General features: G+C 37.2%; 1 protein-coding gene across 6 annotated transcripts in view; it reads right to left on the reverse strand.

Moving 5' to 3' along the window:
• LOC121313576 (thrombospondin type-1 domain-containing protein 7A-like) overlaps positions 1-17,908 on the reverse strand; it is a 191,860-nt gene that overhangs the window by 20,543 nt on the left and 153,409 nt on the right. For all 6 annotated transcript variants that reach the window (XM_041246256.1, XM_041246260.1, XM_041246254.1 and 3 more), the window contains 8 exons: positions 16,760-17,023; positions 8,265-8,443; positions 7,310-7,315; positions 7,050-7,183; positions 5,952-6,105; positions 5,287-5,428; positions 3,812-3,927; positions 1,034-1,151 (listed from right to left, as the gene is read on the reverse strand). In XM_041246256.1, coding sequence (XP_041102190.1) covers positions 1,034-1,151; positions 3,812-3,927; positions 5,287-5,428; positions 5,952-6,105; positions 7,050-7,183; positions 7,310-7,315; positions 8,265-8,443; positions 16,760-17,023 — 1,113 coding nt within the window. The remainder of the gene's footprint in view (positions 1-1,033; positions 1,152-3,811; positions 3,928-5,286; positions 5,429-5,951; positions 6,106-7,049; positions 7,184-7,309; positions 7,316-8,264; positions 8,444-16,759; positions 17,024-17,908) is intronic.

Here is a 17,908-nt window from a genome sequence, read left to right on the forward strand (position 1 = left end):
ATGCTGTTCCTTGAACCACAGGTACCTCCTGTGCCCTGGTCTTATGGGGATAAGGAAATAGCCGTGAACCAGTCTGTGACAGGGTACTCCCCGCCCCTGTGCATATTATGTTTTGTGTTATTTTATATTTGTTGTATTATTTAAATGCACTGTTTAGTGTATTTAAACACACCATTTTGTTATTATTGTTTACAGTCTGGATGTGGTAAAATGGCGAGACCTGACACGCTTCCTTGGACTGGAGCACTAAATTAGGCGCCCGTATCAACACGGCAATTGTAGCCTCCACAGGCGGAAATTGAGCCATGCCCAGCTTCTCCGCATCTGTATAGGGTGCCCATAGACTGGGAAACTGCAGGAGTTGTAGCCGGGTGACCCCAGGACAACTGGATCTTAAAAAGATAATCCGTCACGTGACCCCCCCCCCCCCCCCCCCACACCGATCCACATCCGAGCAGTAGTTTCTACCTGACGGTAGGGCCAGAGTGGAAGACATCAGGTCCGTGAACGTTCTGACATCTCACCGGGAGAACTAGTCTCCATCTTGAGACGGCTGCCCTGCCCCTGTCGACACTGCGCAGGGGATGTGCTGTCGAGCTCCTGGTCGTACACCTCCTCAGAGGAGGCAAGGAAGAGCATGTCATCCTGCTGCCACTCTGCACTCATAGCCTAGGACAGAGGACAGGTGGGGCAGACAGCACTGAACGTTCATACAGTAACGGTGAGCACCGTTCCTTGGTGGGAAACTGCTGCCCAGAGCTTCTCCATCTGCTCCATCTACCGACTGCTTGGAACGGTGACTCTTCTTCCTCAGGGGAGATAGAGAGGCAGAGGAGGATGAGGAAGACTGTGAAGACGTCTTCCTGCATAGACTGCTTTCTAGGGTTCGTCATTGGGGTATGTAAACTTTTGACTACAACTGCATATACTTATTTTAACTGCTTCGGAGTTGCTACAGCTTCAATGAATTGGAAAAAATAAATGTCTCGCTTTTTCCCTCTGGAAATCTGGTAACCCAAATAATGCGGCTTACCTAATAGGCCACAGGACTCAGAGCATTCTGACCAGGCAGCCCAGTCAGTGAGCTGGCAGTTCACAGGACATTCCACAACACAGGACAAGTTCATTTGCCAGTTTGTCTCCAAACCAAGCTGTAAGAAAAGATTATCAGCATTTAACATTTGTCAAGTCAAATATGTCGAAATATCTTGAATGGCCTTTTACTGCCTTGGTTCCTGTTGGCAGAACACAGGCCTAAGGTCTTCTGTATAAGAAGGCTATCATTTGGCCTGTCAGAAACATAAAAAAAAAATATCTCCGCTCAAATGGGAACAGTTGTCAACATCAGACAAAATGTTTCACAGTTTAGAGTAACCAGCTGCTTGTCGCTGAAAATTATGACATGTGTTAAATTATGATGGGAATTGAATTATTATATAGCCCTGAGGGTTGTAGATAATGAGGTTCTTAAAGTCCATATCTCACATTTTTTCAATCAGTCAATCAATCTTTATTTTATATAGCGCCTTTCTTAGTGGAACACCATCACAAAGCGCTTTACAAGATGCAGTAACAACAAGAAAATCCATAATACTTCAAATACAGAGAAATGCATAATACATGATATATAGTAAAAAAAAAAAAGCATAATACATTAAATACAGTGGAAACTTGGTTTACTTTCACAATAAGCAAGAAATTAAATCTCCATGATCAATTTTAGAGCACTGAGAGGCGTAAAATTATCCATAATTCCGAAAAATACTGACAACTCACCGATGATGCACGAAGTTGCAGTGACGTCACTAGGGGAACACATACCAGGGACAGAGGAGAGATATACATGGCTTCAGACTGTGAAAGTGATCATTACGAATTTCTTCGTTTTGAGTAGTCTGTATTTCAATAAGGACAGCAGGAGCATGGTGTGTAAACACATAAATTATGGGGAGGAAGAATAAGGGGTTTGAGGCCCAATTCCGAAATGTTTTGAACCTCCAACAAAAGAAAATAACCACACTGGCATCTGGAATGCGTTGCATTGCGACAAACTCGTTGATTTTACTTTCACTGAACAGTACTTTTTTTTTTCATGCAGTGCATTCCCTTGCGCCTGTCTGAGGTGAAATGTGTTTTTGACACCATTTAAACATTGTGAAATAGGCGTGTATATATGATCGTTTTGCTTATGCTATAGGCATATGCATGCATGTTTATGGTTTATGGTTCGTGTTTTCCCTTAGTGACGTCACAGATGTCAAGATTCGAAATCAGGGCTTTTTGGCAGAAGCACTTAAAACAAGCTTAGCGACTGTTATATCGTAAAAGTATAAATTATAAATATATACACACACACACACACACACACACACACACACACACAGAACACTATTAGTGTAGTTTAATAACATATAATCAGATTGTAATGTTAAATAGGTGACATACTGACTTTAATATACAGTTTATGTGTGACTGTATGTCTTAAGACTACACATCTAATAACAATTCCTTAAATCCATGAAATGGTTACTGTAATAGCTACATGTTTTTCAAAATGTTAAAATACACATCTGGGTGTAGATGCAAACTATCTGGATTCCATCTGCTTGAGGTTATCATAACCATTTGTTTAGTGGCAAACATTGGTCAAATATAAAAAGTGTTTACATGAAGAGACGTCTGGAAACTAAATAGTCTACAATGGTAGGTAAAATACATTCAAATGCATGTTCAACATCTGAAGCTCGAGCTTGTTAACCTTGCACCATTTTAAAACATCTGTTTCAATTTTAACTCCCTGTCAGTTTTTTATTTTTTTATCTTCAATTTCGCAACAGTTGATTCCTCATATTTAGGACTTTCATATTCAGGTTGAAAAAACTTTTCCTAGATTTTTTTCATAGACACTTTCTTGTTTCAAATAGGCATTATTAACTTGTTTATATAATCCAGATTGGGGATCTGTTAAATGTATATGTCGATTCACAAATTACACACTAAAGTCAATGCAATGGCTACGTATTAAGGGGTATCAGCTACAAAGGCAGAAGTCATTGGAAAGAAAGATAAGATACAAGAGTGTAAACTTTTTTTAAATAGTTTTACTTATAAAGAGTCAAAATCGTATGAACCCATATAAACTGGTAATTATTTTCTGTGCACGGTGCAGTGCGCTGTTCCATAGTTATTATTGTCTTTGTTGGTAATGATGTGGTACACTACTTGTTTGCTAGGGTTTTATAACGTCATCTTTATGGTATTTGACCCTGTGGCAGAGCAAGAGCTCTGCCTGTAAATATTGTGGTGTATGTGTGTGTTTTTTTGGTGTTTAGCATGGATGGGGTTAATTCCTGTACCTGCCTAAAAAATATGAGAATGTGGCCAAATCCTATAAAAGGAGAACGTCGGTCTCTGTTTTGAGAGAGGAGTTAGTGAGTGAGATTTTTTTTTTTTTTTAAGCTGTGTTGGTATATTCTGTGTTTGTATATTCTGTCTGTGTTCATCGAAGGCGAATGCCCAGCCTGACATAGTGTTTTATGTTTTGTTAAACCTTTATTTGGGCCCTTCTGCCCTTTTGTTTGTGTTACTTTTGTTAATTACAGTGTGCTTTAACACGTAAAACTCTGAGTCTCTCCTGCTGCTACAGTCCCACTTTTTTTGTACAGGTCAAAAATCTTAAAAGACAGCAAAATGAATATTTTCTAGGAACCATCTATAATGGTACTAAACAGTGCGTAAGTGACTGGTAGAAAGCATAGCGCTAAATAACTCTGTACAGAGAAAGAATGACATTCATTTGGATCAAACCTACCTCTTTGCAGTACTCGATATCGACAGACTTGCCATCACTTCGAACACAGTCTAACATCCGTGTTTTAATACCATTGCCACAGACAGCTTTCTCACTCAGTTGACAGGTACTCCAGTCTATTAAAGAAAGTAATATCATTAGGACAGCTTCTGTTAAGTGTTTGTTAAGTGTAGGACAGAGTAAAACAAACAGGAGAACCGGTGTTCTCAAAGCCCTGTGACAAGCTCTGACTTCTATTCAATTTGATATGCTTTTAATTGAATCAGCATGAATGCACAGGTTTGTGCCTAAGCGAAAGGGGGGATTTGCAAATCAGGCAGGTGAAAGCAAAGACTATGTAAAATGCTAATTTTTGTTCTGTTGAGCAAATGAATACAGTATGCAACCTATTTGGTTTCAATTTTACTTTCTGATTTTCACGTGAAAAGACTAATAATGAAAAAGAACAGTTTTGATATAAAATTAACTTGAGTGAGCTTTCTCACTCAAACCTATGACTACTGTATAATTTGCCACACAACTGATACAAACAACCCCTTTTTTATTGCCATGTTATACTTTTGATACATGCTAATACATATTTCTTAATTGGTAAACAAAAAGTTAAACATACACAACAGTTTTTATAATTAGTAGAGTATTTTGATGAAGCGGAACAAAATATGTATATTTTAGTGTGAAATTGTGTGATACTGGAGTGTGACAGGGTAAAAGCCCCTGTATAAAATGTATTATTTATTGCTGTTCCAGTTTGGTAGGGTTAGGGTTAATATTATCCCTGCCAAATACATGTCCAGACTGTGGCTAGGACTTAATTGATTAATTAACAACCAATTAAGCCCATCCATAGGTGTATAAAAGGATCAGTCTCTCCACTTGCGGGAGACAAGCCCACAGCAAGGAGCTAAACAGGAGCTAAACAGCAGCTAAACGAAGTACTGCAATGCTCCTTTTATTTCCCTGGACTGAAAGCAGGTAACTATTTCCAGAACAACCAGAGATGATTACCTGCCAGCCCAGTATACTATTTGTTTATAACCTTGCTCTGCCGGGCTATCTGTAGATAGTTGCACCATATTTAAAGACACAGTACCCTTTATTTGATGAAGCTTTATTTTTGTTTTGTTTGTAAATAAATACGCACAAGAGTGCTTAAACTGCCTCCTTTCGCCTCTGCCTGCTATTTTTACAGTAATTAAAGGCTTCACCACAACACGGCCCGTCCACATGGAGCTTTAAGAAAAACTGTAAAAGCCAATAAATAATTGACTTCAATGAAGAGTCTGCAATGACACCAGTGCAGATTCAGGAGTTCCTGTACATTAAAACCCTTAGCCATGAACCCAGTTGGACTCTATCAGTTCAGAAAGACCTTATGAAAGGCCTTATGCCTGTGGAATAGTTTCAGACAAGGTTTCTGCAATTCTGATTGAATGAGTGTAAGGCTGAGTTTGTGTTGCTTTGGTGCTTATTACCTGTGACGTTGTATGTGTAGTGGTAGCAGTTCTTGTTCAGACTGCATGCCTCGGTTTCTGTGAAACTGGGACAATCTTTTCCTTCTCCTGGTTGCCTTATGGGATACGCAGATCGTTCACGTTTGCTATTTCCACTACAGGGCTTCAAAAGAGAATGAAACATGACGTACATGTATGTTAGTCAGGGTTTGTCCAGGATTTAAAGATTTTATATTTTAAACTTGAATTAAAAAAAAAAAAAAAAAAAGCTTTTTGCATTTAAAACAAATGTTTCATATGGTGGGTGGGCTGTGAATAAAAATGTTTTTCTTTATTTGTACAAAGTAAAACACTCATTTTTCACTGCCCCTCCTCGAGATCCAAGAACACAGGAACGCATCCTTATTTTCTAACTGCACAGATAATTACATTGTTGATGTGCTAATGATATGGAAATCCTCCAGCCAATAGAGTATCAACTTTCGTCTGCATTCTGTCTGCATTATGCACAATAATGAGATTTCCCTGTTGAAAAACATGGGTGTCTTAGGTTAGCTTGGTAGTGATAATGCATTCCACATTCCACATGCTCCCTTGGTCTTACAGCTTCCACCATTCACTTTTTTCTAATAAAGAATTGATTGTTTTTTATCAACTGTAATGTCAGAAAATTGCATAGGTCTTACCAAAGGACATCGACTCCATGGTGCCCAGTCAGATAAAACACAGTCTTCAGGACAAGGCAGCTTGCTCTCTCTGGCACCCAGAGGCATGTCTTCAGGGTCACAGAGATAATCTTCTACTGGGTCCGAGGGCCCATCTATGGTATTTTGCATACATCTAATGAAAACGAATGTTAAGAGAAACGTGTGTTAGTAATATGTAGGTGTTTTAGCCACCTTTAAATATGTAACAGCCTCCCTTTAGTTCACTGATAATAAGCATTTAAAAAATCTATAAACTAACATTAAGCAGCAGAGTCCTGTGTTTTATTCTATTATGTTACAATCACATACTGACTGAATTGCATTGTTTTATTCTTAAACATAGCCTTTTTTTTTTTTTCATAGAGATGCATTTTTCTAGAAAGTCCACAATGCACCTGACCTGAGTCAACTTCCTACCAAATCCATACTGTTCTCCGTATGTGGATCCTCTGACACGATCACTAATAATAATAATAATAATAATAATAATAATAATAATAATAATAATAATAATAATAATAAGCCCAGTTGTTGTAACTCTAAAGCAGTTTTATTGCTAAAATACTTCTTCTGTACTCCGAGTTTGGTTGTGTAGATTACCTGCAGATATACAGAATGTTTGATAAAAGTGAAACTTAACCTAAATTGGTGTGTGCTTATGATTGTGCTTTATGTTAATTAGACACAAGTCTTTTCAAATGCTCTGTACTCACCCACAGAAGCACTTGTGCAGATAACATTTCCTTGTTAATTTTTTTTTCAACATTACAACATTTTTTATTGTGTAGTGCTTAGTACTGCAGCACATGCGAAGTAATGTTTGATATCCAATTGCAAGATATTGTTTTTTATTTTTAAATGACTGTAATATAATATACCGTATCAGTATTCGTTTTCTTGATAAAGCCCCGCCCATCTTCAAATAGCGCCGGTCAGTTTACATTTACACATTTAGAAAAAAGTTGTAAACGTGGCAGTCTTAATAAAGAGTGTAGCTTAAAAAGTTTAAAAGTGTAAACAATGACAGCAATGTTTAATTACGGGTTCACCTTTAAGGCTTAACCTTGGTAGCATTACCTGACTTTCCTTGTCTGTACACCTTCTCCACAGTTCTCCTTTAGATCAACATAGCTGACTCTCCACACACTCCATGGTTCAGCTGCCCAGACATACTGACTGCAGTCACTATGGCACGGGACCACTTCATACACCTAGTTCAAGAACATTGATATTTCTTATATCAATTTAGTATTGCAGGAATGTGTGTGCTTGATTACTGTTTACAGCGCTCTTAATAGATATGGTACATGATAGGAAACACACATGTGTAGTCTTACCTGGGCCTGCAGAGATGTAACAATGCATCCAAGCAGTCAGAGAGGTAGAGGGGACAAAAGCATTGGAAAAAATCAGCTTTGTTCAGGTAATATATTTTAAATTAAATAACAAATACAAAAAAATAAAAAAATCGGACAAGCTTCCGTATATATTATAACAATAGAATCGTATATAAACTTAAAAACCTTTTGATTTATTGTATTTACCCATGCTAATAAATGGGTTAATAAATCACACTAGGGAGGGCATACCAGTAGGAATAATATATAGTATTTTGATTCACCACTAAAACAGAACCCAATGACATCAAACTAGTATACCATGGAAATCTCATGACTTAAAACACTGAAACCCCCAAAGCTAAGATTTCAATTTTCCATATTTTTCCTTTACAGCACATCCCTGTTTTTTGCAGCGCATACAGCATCCCCTCCCAATCAATTTTAATTTTCTGCATTTTTACTAAATTTGGTCATTTGGTACTATACTGTAGCGATATAAAAGTACTCATTGAGGGGTAAGTGTATGTAACATTAAAGCATTTGATCCAATATTCACCCGAATTTTATTTTTCCTGAGTTAGCAATTTAATTTTTTTTCAAATAACGATAATTAACTTAGAAGATAATTAATGGCAATAATGATGTCATCTACTGTAGTTTTAAACCTTCACAGATTTCTGAATACATTGGAATGCTTACAATTACTGACGGTTACTGGGAAGTTATCAAACTCAAAGCAAACAATGCAACAGATACAAAACCAAATGATTATCGTAATGAGGTAGCACTATTTCTACTAATATAAAAGTGTGGCATATCATGTTAAAAGCGCAGGAAAGTGTACTTAAGCATAGAAAAGGGCAGGCAAGTGTGGTAAACCACAGACAGGTAAACTGCAACGCTACCATGGTATCGGCATACTTGTATTTTGAAGTAAAAAAGAGTCCTTTACCTGATTGACGTGGTCCAGTTTAGGGCATGGTCTTCCTCCATTGTAAGGTTTTTCACGGAGCCATTTAGAGCGTACTTTGACGCCACTTCCACAAGACTTACTGCAGCGTGACCAGTTGGACCATTCGCTAAGTTTACAGTCTGAGGGGCAGGGGATGATACAGGCCTCTTCAATGTAGCCTGAAAGGTACATTTTAAAAGAATGGGAATTTATAATGAGCATTTTAAGGGATTTACAATAAACAGATGCAGTGTATTATGTGTTTTGACAATTGTGTCTTCAGTAACTGACATTCCATTAGAAAATGTCATGGCTAGAAGGAAAACTGAAAGAGAGAAGTAAGTGACATGTATGTACATTTATGGAAAAACAATTACATAAATGCATGCATCTTGACAAAAAACTGAATGGTTATAATTATATTATATTCAGAGACTGAAAATGAAAATATGTTTATACCCTGGGGCCCTTTGTAAAGTGAATGGCTACTTGAATGTATACAATGGACACATCTTCTGCATATTCCAAATATTTCAAAAGTTTGATTTAACTGCAGACAAAGTACAAATGAAATACATATAATGTATTTGCACATAACTTATTAATTACCTATGGCAGCATTTTGCTTAACGGATACTGGGAGATGTATTTTTTTAATTTATTTTTTGCTCCTAGTGTTGATTGTCTTATCCTGCCCAGAACCACGAACCCCAGAATACACCTATAGTAGCTACAAAAAAAAAAAAAATCCCAGGAAAATGTGCAAACTGAAATACGAGTTACCAAACAGTATCATGTTTAATACTGCAGATATAGACTGTAGCCCTCACTGCAAGCTAAGGTTGGTGATATAGGTATGCCCCATGTATAGAGCTCAGTGCATTTGGATGTATATTTCAGAAATAGGTCACTTTGTCAGTTCAGGCTTTGACCAGGTGCAGATAGCAGCTACATGATGTATCATTGCATTACTGATCTGGATCACATAAAGAATGGTCTAAAAACAGTACATTTAATGCTGTTCTTTTCTATAAGAAAATTTCTTATTACATGTAAACCATTCACTTCAACTCTACAAAATCCCTTCCCCTACACTTGTATTCAGTGATTACATTTCATTAGCTGTCTGAGGCTACAGAGAGAGGTCATGAATGGGCTGTAAAGACCTCAAAATTAAAGTTCAATGAAACCTTTAGCTACCTCTTACATGTATGGTCTTCGGAAAACACATGTTTTCATCTGCAGTATCTCACTGTCTATCCTTTGGGACAGAAGCAGGTATGCCACTGGAGATAAAGCCAAGTCCCAATCATGTTTCAAACACTGCAGTGATCAGTGAGCCACAACTAATATATACAAATCAATAGTAATAATACAATTTAAAAAAATCATGAATAAAAAGCATGTCAGACACTTTTACCCTTAAACATTGTTGCAGTGCACAGCTGTTAAATAAACCATCAGTAAACTACAGATACCCCTATAATCCTTACAGTAAGCCTTTCTGCATCAGAAAGAGCTTTATAATGTCAGGGCAAATCAATGGCTCTCATTTAATCATTGCTTTGGGGAACGTAATCTCACACTAATAAGGCAGCAGACAAATTAAAATGAACTGTTCTGACATTTTAGGTATAGATAACCCCCTATTTAACACAAGACAAGTCATGGGAGATTAACAGTTTCGGATTCAGCTACAGAACAGAGATCCTTTGTATCACCCTTTTATTTTTTTTTTTTTTTATGGACACTACCTTTTGAAACATTTCAAAGATTGAACATGAACAAGTCAAAACATTAGGATTTATAAACATAAACTGAGGTAGACAGTTTATATGTGCATTTATGATTCTATTGAAAGGGTTTTCTGTGGAGGTTCAGCATTCTGCGTGTTATTATGGTCTAATGGTGTGATTGGCATGAGTTTATTTAAAATGACTAAAGATGATAAATTATTTGTGTACGTTTTAATTTAAATACAATTATTTTCAATAAACTCTTGGAAATCTACCAACATCTTTAAAACTCTCCAATCACTTCTCAAATCAGGTGGTTATGGGACTTGCACAATTCCTAGCAACCGGTTAATTAAACTAAATTAAATAGGACTTGATTGAAGATAAGACATTTAAACAGCACGGAAAAGCACTGTGGTTATCTTAGCAATACCTGTGCATTCTATAAATTGAGAGCAGAATTGGTCTGTGTAGGAGTCTGTGTTTGTAATCCATTAAAAAGAAATCGAATTGGTCGCTAATGTAGATATAATGAAGGAAGACTGGTGGCAGTTTTGAGATTTTAAGTGTTAACTAACCTCAAATTTCCACCAGAAATCTCTTTTTTTTAAAACCACAAAACAATAAAAAAAAAGTCCTTGCATATCCTTGATGTGCATGTTTCCAACATGGTTGAGAGGCATTATGGTCTCAGATGCCTGCCACCCAGGTTATTTTAGACTCTTTAATGAGTTCATGCATATTAATGTTTATTCAACTGAGCAGAGTCACACAGTCTCAGCAGGTGCTTTGAAATGTACTACTGGGACAGCTTTTACACAAGACTTCAACGTTTTTCATCACTCTGAGATAGTTTAACATGTCCCATTACTGCTGTTTTTTTTTTCGTTTAGATGAAGTAAACTGAAAAGCATGTAACCAATTCATCCTTTAAAATAGTTTTTAATAAACAATAATAACAATAAAGCATGTAAATTTTATACTCAAGAAATGAAATTCTGCTAATTCAATTCTGTATTCATAGGGATGACATAGGGTACTCGGGTATCCAGGTAACCCGGTTCCTTATGACGATATGATTCCTCAAAACTAACGGAGCTCTAGACTGTGATAAATGATTACAATGCTCTGTCAATCACACCATTGTGTATCAATCTGTTTGTACCACTGAAGCACAGAGAAATTATAACGCAGAGCTCTAGACTGTGATTAAAATGATTACAAATGTAAGAACAAAAAAACCCATTTCGACAACTTTTTCAGGGGTTAGGCACAAAAATGTCACATTTCCCTTTAAAAGCAAGTGTCAATATTTATGAATGCATGTGAGTAACCAGACCATATATATATATATATATAGATATAGATATATATATATATATATATATATATATAGATATATATATAGATATACATATACCGAGACCTTTTTTGAGAGACCACTGCAAAATTATCAGTTTCTCTGGTTTTACTATTTATAGGTATGTGTTTGGGTAAAATGAACATTTTTGTTTTATTCTATAAACCACTGACAACATTTCTCCCAAATTCCAAATAAAAATATTGTCATTTAGAGCATTTATTTGCAGAAAATGACAACTGGTCAAAATAACAAAAAAGATGCAGTGTTGTCAGACCTCAAAAAATGCAAAGAAAATAAGTTCATATTCATTTTTAAACAACACAATACTAATGTTTTAACTTAGGAAGAGTTCAGAAATCAATATTTGGTGGAATAACCCTGATTTTCAAGCTCAGCTTTCATGCGTCTTGGCATGCATCTGGGGGTGCTTCAGCAAGGCTGGAATCGGGCAGATTTGTCTTTGTGAAGGACGCATGAATCAAGCCAAGTACAAGGTTGTCCTGGAAAAAAACTTGCTTCCTTCTGCTCTGACAATGTTCCCCAACTCTGAGGATTGTTTTTTCCAGCAGGACAATGCTCCATGCCACACAGCCAGATCAATCAAGGTGTGGATGGAGGACCACCAGATCAAGACCCTGTCATGGCCAGCCCAATCTCCAGACCTGAACCCCATTGAAAACCTTTGGAATGTGATCAAGAGGAAGAAGGATGGTCACAATCCATCAAACAAAGCCGAGCTGCTTGAATTTTTGCACCAGGAGTGGCATAAAGTCACCCAACATCAATGTGAAAGACTGGTGGAGAGCATGCCAAGACGCATGAAAGCTGTGCTTGAAAATCAGGGTTATTCCACCAAATATTGATTTCTGAACTCTTCTTAAGTTAAAACATTAGTATTGTGTTGTTTAAAAATGAATATGAACTTATTTTCTTTGCATTATTCGAGGTCTGACAACACTGCATCTTTTTTGTTATTTTGACCAGTTGTCATTTTCTGCAAATAAATGCTCTAAATGACAATATTTTTATTTGGAATTTGGGAGAAATGTTGTCAGTAGTTTATAGAATAAAACAAAAATGTTCATTTTACCCAAACACATACCTATAAATAGTAAAACCAGAGAAACTGATAATTTTGCAGTGGTCTCTTAATTTTTTCCAGAGCTGTATATATATATATATATATATATATATATATATATATATATATATATATATATATATATATATACACAGTGCCTTGCAAAAGTATTCAGACCCCTGACCAATTCTCTCATATTACTGAATTACAAATGGTACATTGAAATTTCGTTCTGTTTGATATTTTATTTTTAAACACTGAAACTCGGAATCAATTATTGTAAGGTGACATTGGTTTTATGTTGGGAAATATTTTTAAGAAAAATAAAAAACTGAAATATCTTGCTTGCATAAGTATTCAACCCCTGTGCTGTGGAAGCTCCCAGTTTGCACCGATGAAAGAAATTGCCCTAACGAGGACACAATTACCTTACCATTGGCCTCCACCTGTGAACCATTAAAGTTGCTGTCACATTTTCTGGATAAAAACCCCACTGTTGAAGGATCATTGGTAAGGCTGTGAATCTGAAGGAAAATGAAGACCAAAGAGCATTCTACAGAAGTTAGAGATAAAGTAATACAAATGCATAGATTAGGGAAAGGGTACAAAATAATATCCAAGTGTTTGGATATCCCAGTGAGCACAGTTGGATCAATAATCAGGAAGTGGAAGCTGCATCACACCACCCAGGCACTGCCAAGAAAAGGCCGTCCCTCAAAACTCAGCGCTCAAACAAGAAGGAGACTTGTGAGAGAAGCCACAGAGAGGCCAACAATCACTTTGAAGGAGCTACAGAGTTCAGTGGCTGGGAGTGGAGTAATGGTGCACCAGTCAACCATATCAAGAGCTCTGCATAACACTGGCCTGTATGGGAGGGTGGCAAGAAAGAAGCCGTTACTCAAAAAGTACCATCTGAAAGCACATCTGGAGTTTGCCAGAAAGCATGAGAGTGACCCAGCTGCGATGTGGGAAAAGGTTTTGTGGTCAGATGAGACCAAGATAGAGCTTTTTGGCCAAAACTCAAAGCGCTATGTGTGGCGCAAACCTAACACTGCCCATGCCTCAAGACACACCATCCCTACAGTGAGGTATGGTGGTGGCAGCATCATGCTATGGAGATGCTTCTCATCAGCAGGGACTGGGCATCTTGTTACAATTGAAGGAAGAATGGATGGAGCAAAATACAGGAAAATACTGCAAGAGAATCTGCTTCAGTCCGCTAAAAAAACTGAAGCTTGGGAGGAAATTCACCTTTCAGCAGGACAATGATCCCAAGCACAAGGCCAAAGCAACATTGGAGTGGCTCAAGAACAAACAGGTGAATGTCCTACAGTGGCCCAGTCAAAGTCCTGATCTCAATCCCATTGAGAATCTGTGGCACTATTTGAAAATTGCGGTCCACAAGCGTCTTCCAACCAACCTGAACAACCTGGAGCAAATCTGCCAAGAAGAATGGGCCAAAATCACTCCGACACTGTGTGCAAAGCTGGTACATACTTACCCCAAAAGACTTAAAGCTGTTATTGCAGCGAAAGGTGGCTCTACCAAATATTAATGTGTGGGGGTTGAACACTTATGCAAGCAAGATATTTCAGTTGTTTTATTTTTCTTAAAAATATTTCCCAACATAAAACCATTGTCACCTTACAATAATTGATTCTGAGTTTCAGTGTTTAAAAATAAAATATCAAACAGAACGGAATTTCAATGTACCATTTGTAATTCAGTAATATGAGAGAATTGGTCAGGGGTCTGAATACTTTTTCAAGGCACTGTATATAGTTTCTATGGCAATACAAGCATTCAGCCAAACTATATTTAAATGGCTTACCAAACAAAATTCAGCAATTTGCTTCAAGGAGGTTTAAATACCTGACTCTCGCTCATTTATATTCTTAATCAAAATCTCTTTATTGATTTAAAAAAAGGACATAGTTGGAAAACAAACAATGCGTTTTGCCACTAACGTGTCTTCATCAGGTTTATTATCACCAGCAGAATACATGAATCCCAGTTTCTTGGATCAGTTGTGATGGTGACCAAACGTGTGAGTACTGTTGTGCAAAAAAAAAGTAGCTTTGTTTTTTTTTTTGCAGTTGTTTAGGAAATGTAGAACAACAACATCAACAAATAAAAATACACTTAAGGTTTGTGTCTTGCACACGTGCCATTAACAAAATGCCCTGAAAATGTAATTAATGAAGGGCTGTGATGCAGCAAAAAGAGCAAGAATTACACAAACAAGGACGTCAAAAAGTTACCTTACCAAGATGAAAAAAGTTGTCTTTGTGAACTCCAGTCAAATCGTAGAGTACATAAATAAAGTTTTGAGTCAACACAAATAGATTTTTTTCATCTTTTGCATCTTGCATACCAGTAGATTTTGTTACATTGTTTACTGTCAGGAGTTTAAGTGATTTAATTGCACAAAATTTCATGGTTAGATGATGAGCTGTTAATATCTCTTCAGCCAAAGAATCAGCCACAGTAATTTCAGAGCAATGTTACCATTATGTAAAGGAGTATTTAGCATGAGCTTTGTACTAAAACAGGATCAGCTGTTGAACAAATCTTATTTCTCAAACTGACCATTTAAAAAACACACAGAAATGCAGGCGGTCAGCTGGCTTGCATTTCCTTCCCTTCTCCCCTGCTCTGGTCAAGACGTACAACGACCTTCAAACTTGATTATTTCGACCTACAGCCACAAGCACGCATGCATTAGTTCGTAGTGCTTTTAGGGCAAAAACGGTGTAATTAACGCTTTCCAGGAATCAGGTAACCCAGTTCCTAGAAGGCCTAGAACCGACTCTGAATTCTTCTACCCGATATTATGCTTAATTCATAATGATCTGAATATGGAAATATACAGTTGGAACTTTGGTGGTAACACAAATTCAGAATTACACTGAATATTCTTGTAAGGTGTTCCGCCCTGCCTGTATAAGGTGAGGGTTGGGGTGGGGGATTGGGGTTGGAGAAACACGTGGGAATGTGACTGAAGATGTAAAGTGAATAAATGATTATTAATTAATTAATTAATTAATTAGGCTCCAACCACAGGTGTTTAAAAAGGGATATCACAGGTGGTTTTGGGAATTAATGTTGGAGAAATAGAGTTGGTGTTCACATGGCAGCTCAGCCGTAAACCATACAGTATTTAAAGCGTTTGTATTGTTTTTGTTTAAACCTTTTGTTTAGACCAGCGTGCTGCTGTTTGTCTGTTCCTGTGTCTTATTTATTGTCTTATTATTTATATTAAAGATGCACATTGGAGTTTTAAACTTGTCACTTTCTGTGTTCTGAGACTCTCTACCTGCTGATAACAGACTGGTGTCACAATTTTGTTTATGTTCACTGTGTTTTAGATTGGCAGCTGTACAGTATTGTGCTATATTATATGGTTCGCCTCTGTAACTCATGCTCTGGAGTATCTATTCTATACGACAGTATTAATACAGAGCTAAGACCTGATACTTGGAATTGTTGTTTCCAATCATTAGCTGTATAAGTCATTAAACCTGAATAAATCATTCAGTTTCTTGTCTGAACAGTTTTTAAATGAAGTACTGAAATAGCATTAGAATCATTAGAATAGAAGCACAAAATTATGAGCTTGTGAAAGTGCTTGCAAGAGAATAAAGCAATTCTGTGCTAGAAGAGTTATAAATAAAATAGTGACATGCCAATGGTTGCTACTGAGGACCTGTGTCAGACACATTCAAATGGCACATGATCAGGGCAACAATGTGAGATTGGTGGAGCGCTAGATTGTACTCATCTATATGTAGGCACCGTTAAGCAAAACATACAGAGAAAAAAAAATCGTGTTCCCAGCACCACAAAACTCTGAAAACTTTAGTGTTCTATTCATAGAACAGATGTTGGACCATACTGGTGCCTACTCTCTTTGTTTTCTATAAAGCAAAAGACAATTTATCAAATCAATCCAGCACAGACAGACACAATGGGCCCTGCTTCATCAATTATTCTGGGTCTCAAAGGGTAACTCTGATAAACTTTCAGTACTTCAAGTTTACTTTGTATGACTTTTTTTTTAAATTTCCATTTCCATTGCCCTGCTGTAATTATTGTCTGCCTAGTCTCATTGCACTACTAACATCATTGACTATTCTACAGGTGGATGGACATGTTAGATGCTGCCTGTATTGCAACCAATCAAAGGACTCTCAAATTCCAAAGCACAGGACGTCAGCTGAGGTTTATAGTGAACAGGGGATCTGGAGAGTACCTGGTGTCAAGCATTATGATTAAAACAAATATGGTGGATATCATCTTCATGCTAAGAACTTACCGTGGCTGTTACACCGAGATGTTTCCACAATGCGGTTATTCTGATCATAGCAGACCATGGCCTGGCTGCGATAGCCCTGTCCACACTCCTTGATGTCCCCCAGGACCTTCATTCCTAGGATGCCCTCCACCTTCCCATCTGGCAGAATGCAGTCAGACCAGTTCCCCACTGGATGGGCATTGTACTTATCACAAGGGCAGTACTGGGTTTCAGTGAGGGGGAACATTTGGTTGTTCCTGCATTTCTCTCTCTTCTTGCTTTTCCCTGAAAATTAAACTCACTTGTCATTGCATAGTTTATAAATGTATTTAAAATGACTGTATGTTCATCAGTGAAAAAAAGACTAAAGGAACAAATCTAATTTAAGCCAGAACTAATTAGTTATTGTAAGTTGTTACTTACTCCACGGTATGCCTAAGTGTCATTTTGGTATTTAATGCCTTCATATGTTATAGTGTGAACTTTTTTTTTTGAGAGATTAGAAAGACTTTTCAAAAATGCAGAAGTGCTTACAGTTGCATACCTTATACACAAAAGATCGACAAGAATTAATTCATACAGAAAAAAAAAAAAATTAATGTTAATAGTCTATGAGAACTAGCAGAAATTGGTCCTGGTAGCAATCATTCCCCTCCTTATCTATGACAACTATAATGATAACCCTTATCCTTCATTTGTCAAAAATTCTTCAGGGACTTTTTCACGGGTTTGTAACCCATCAATCTGCCCGTAAATATTGTTGGTGTTTTTGTGTGCTTTGGTTGTGGTTGGCGGGGATGGGGTTAATTCCTGTCCCTGCCAAAAACATGTGAGAATGTGGCTGCTCCTTAATAGAATAATTAGTGATAATTGTAAAAGTAGAGCCCAAAGCTCCATCCGGGAGATGAGCAGGGAGCAGGGAGCAGGGAGCAGGGAGCAGGGAGGAGGAAGGTTAGCTGCTACACAAAGAGAAACAAACGTTCCTGTATTATTTAAAAATCCACCATGATAGTGCAAGACTTTGGTAAGGGATTTTCTGTTTCACTTTGTGTTTGTGACTTGTATTATGTATTATCATATTTTCATCTCACTTTAGCATTCCAATTTCTTAAGATATTTTAAAATATACCTTATTTTCCAGCATTAACAGTACAATCAAGAGGGCCTAAC

Source organism: Polyodon spathula, chromosome 3 (genome assembly GCF_017654505.1).
Source record: "Polyodon spathula isolate WHYD16114869_AA chromosome 3, ASM1765450v1, whole genome shotgun sequence".
NCBI lineage: Eukaryota > Metazoa > Chordata > Actinopteri > Acipenseriformes > Polyodontidae > Polyodon > Polyodon spathula.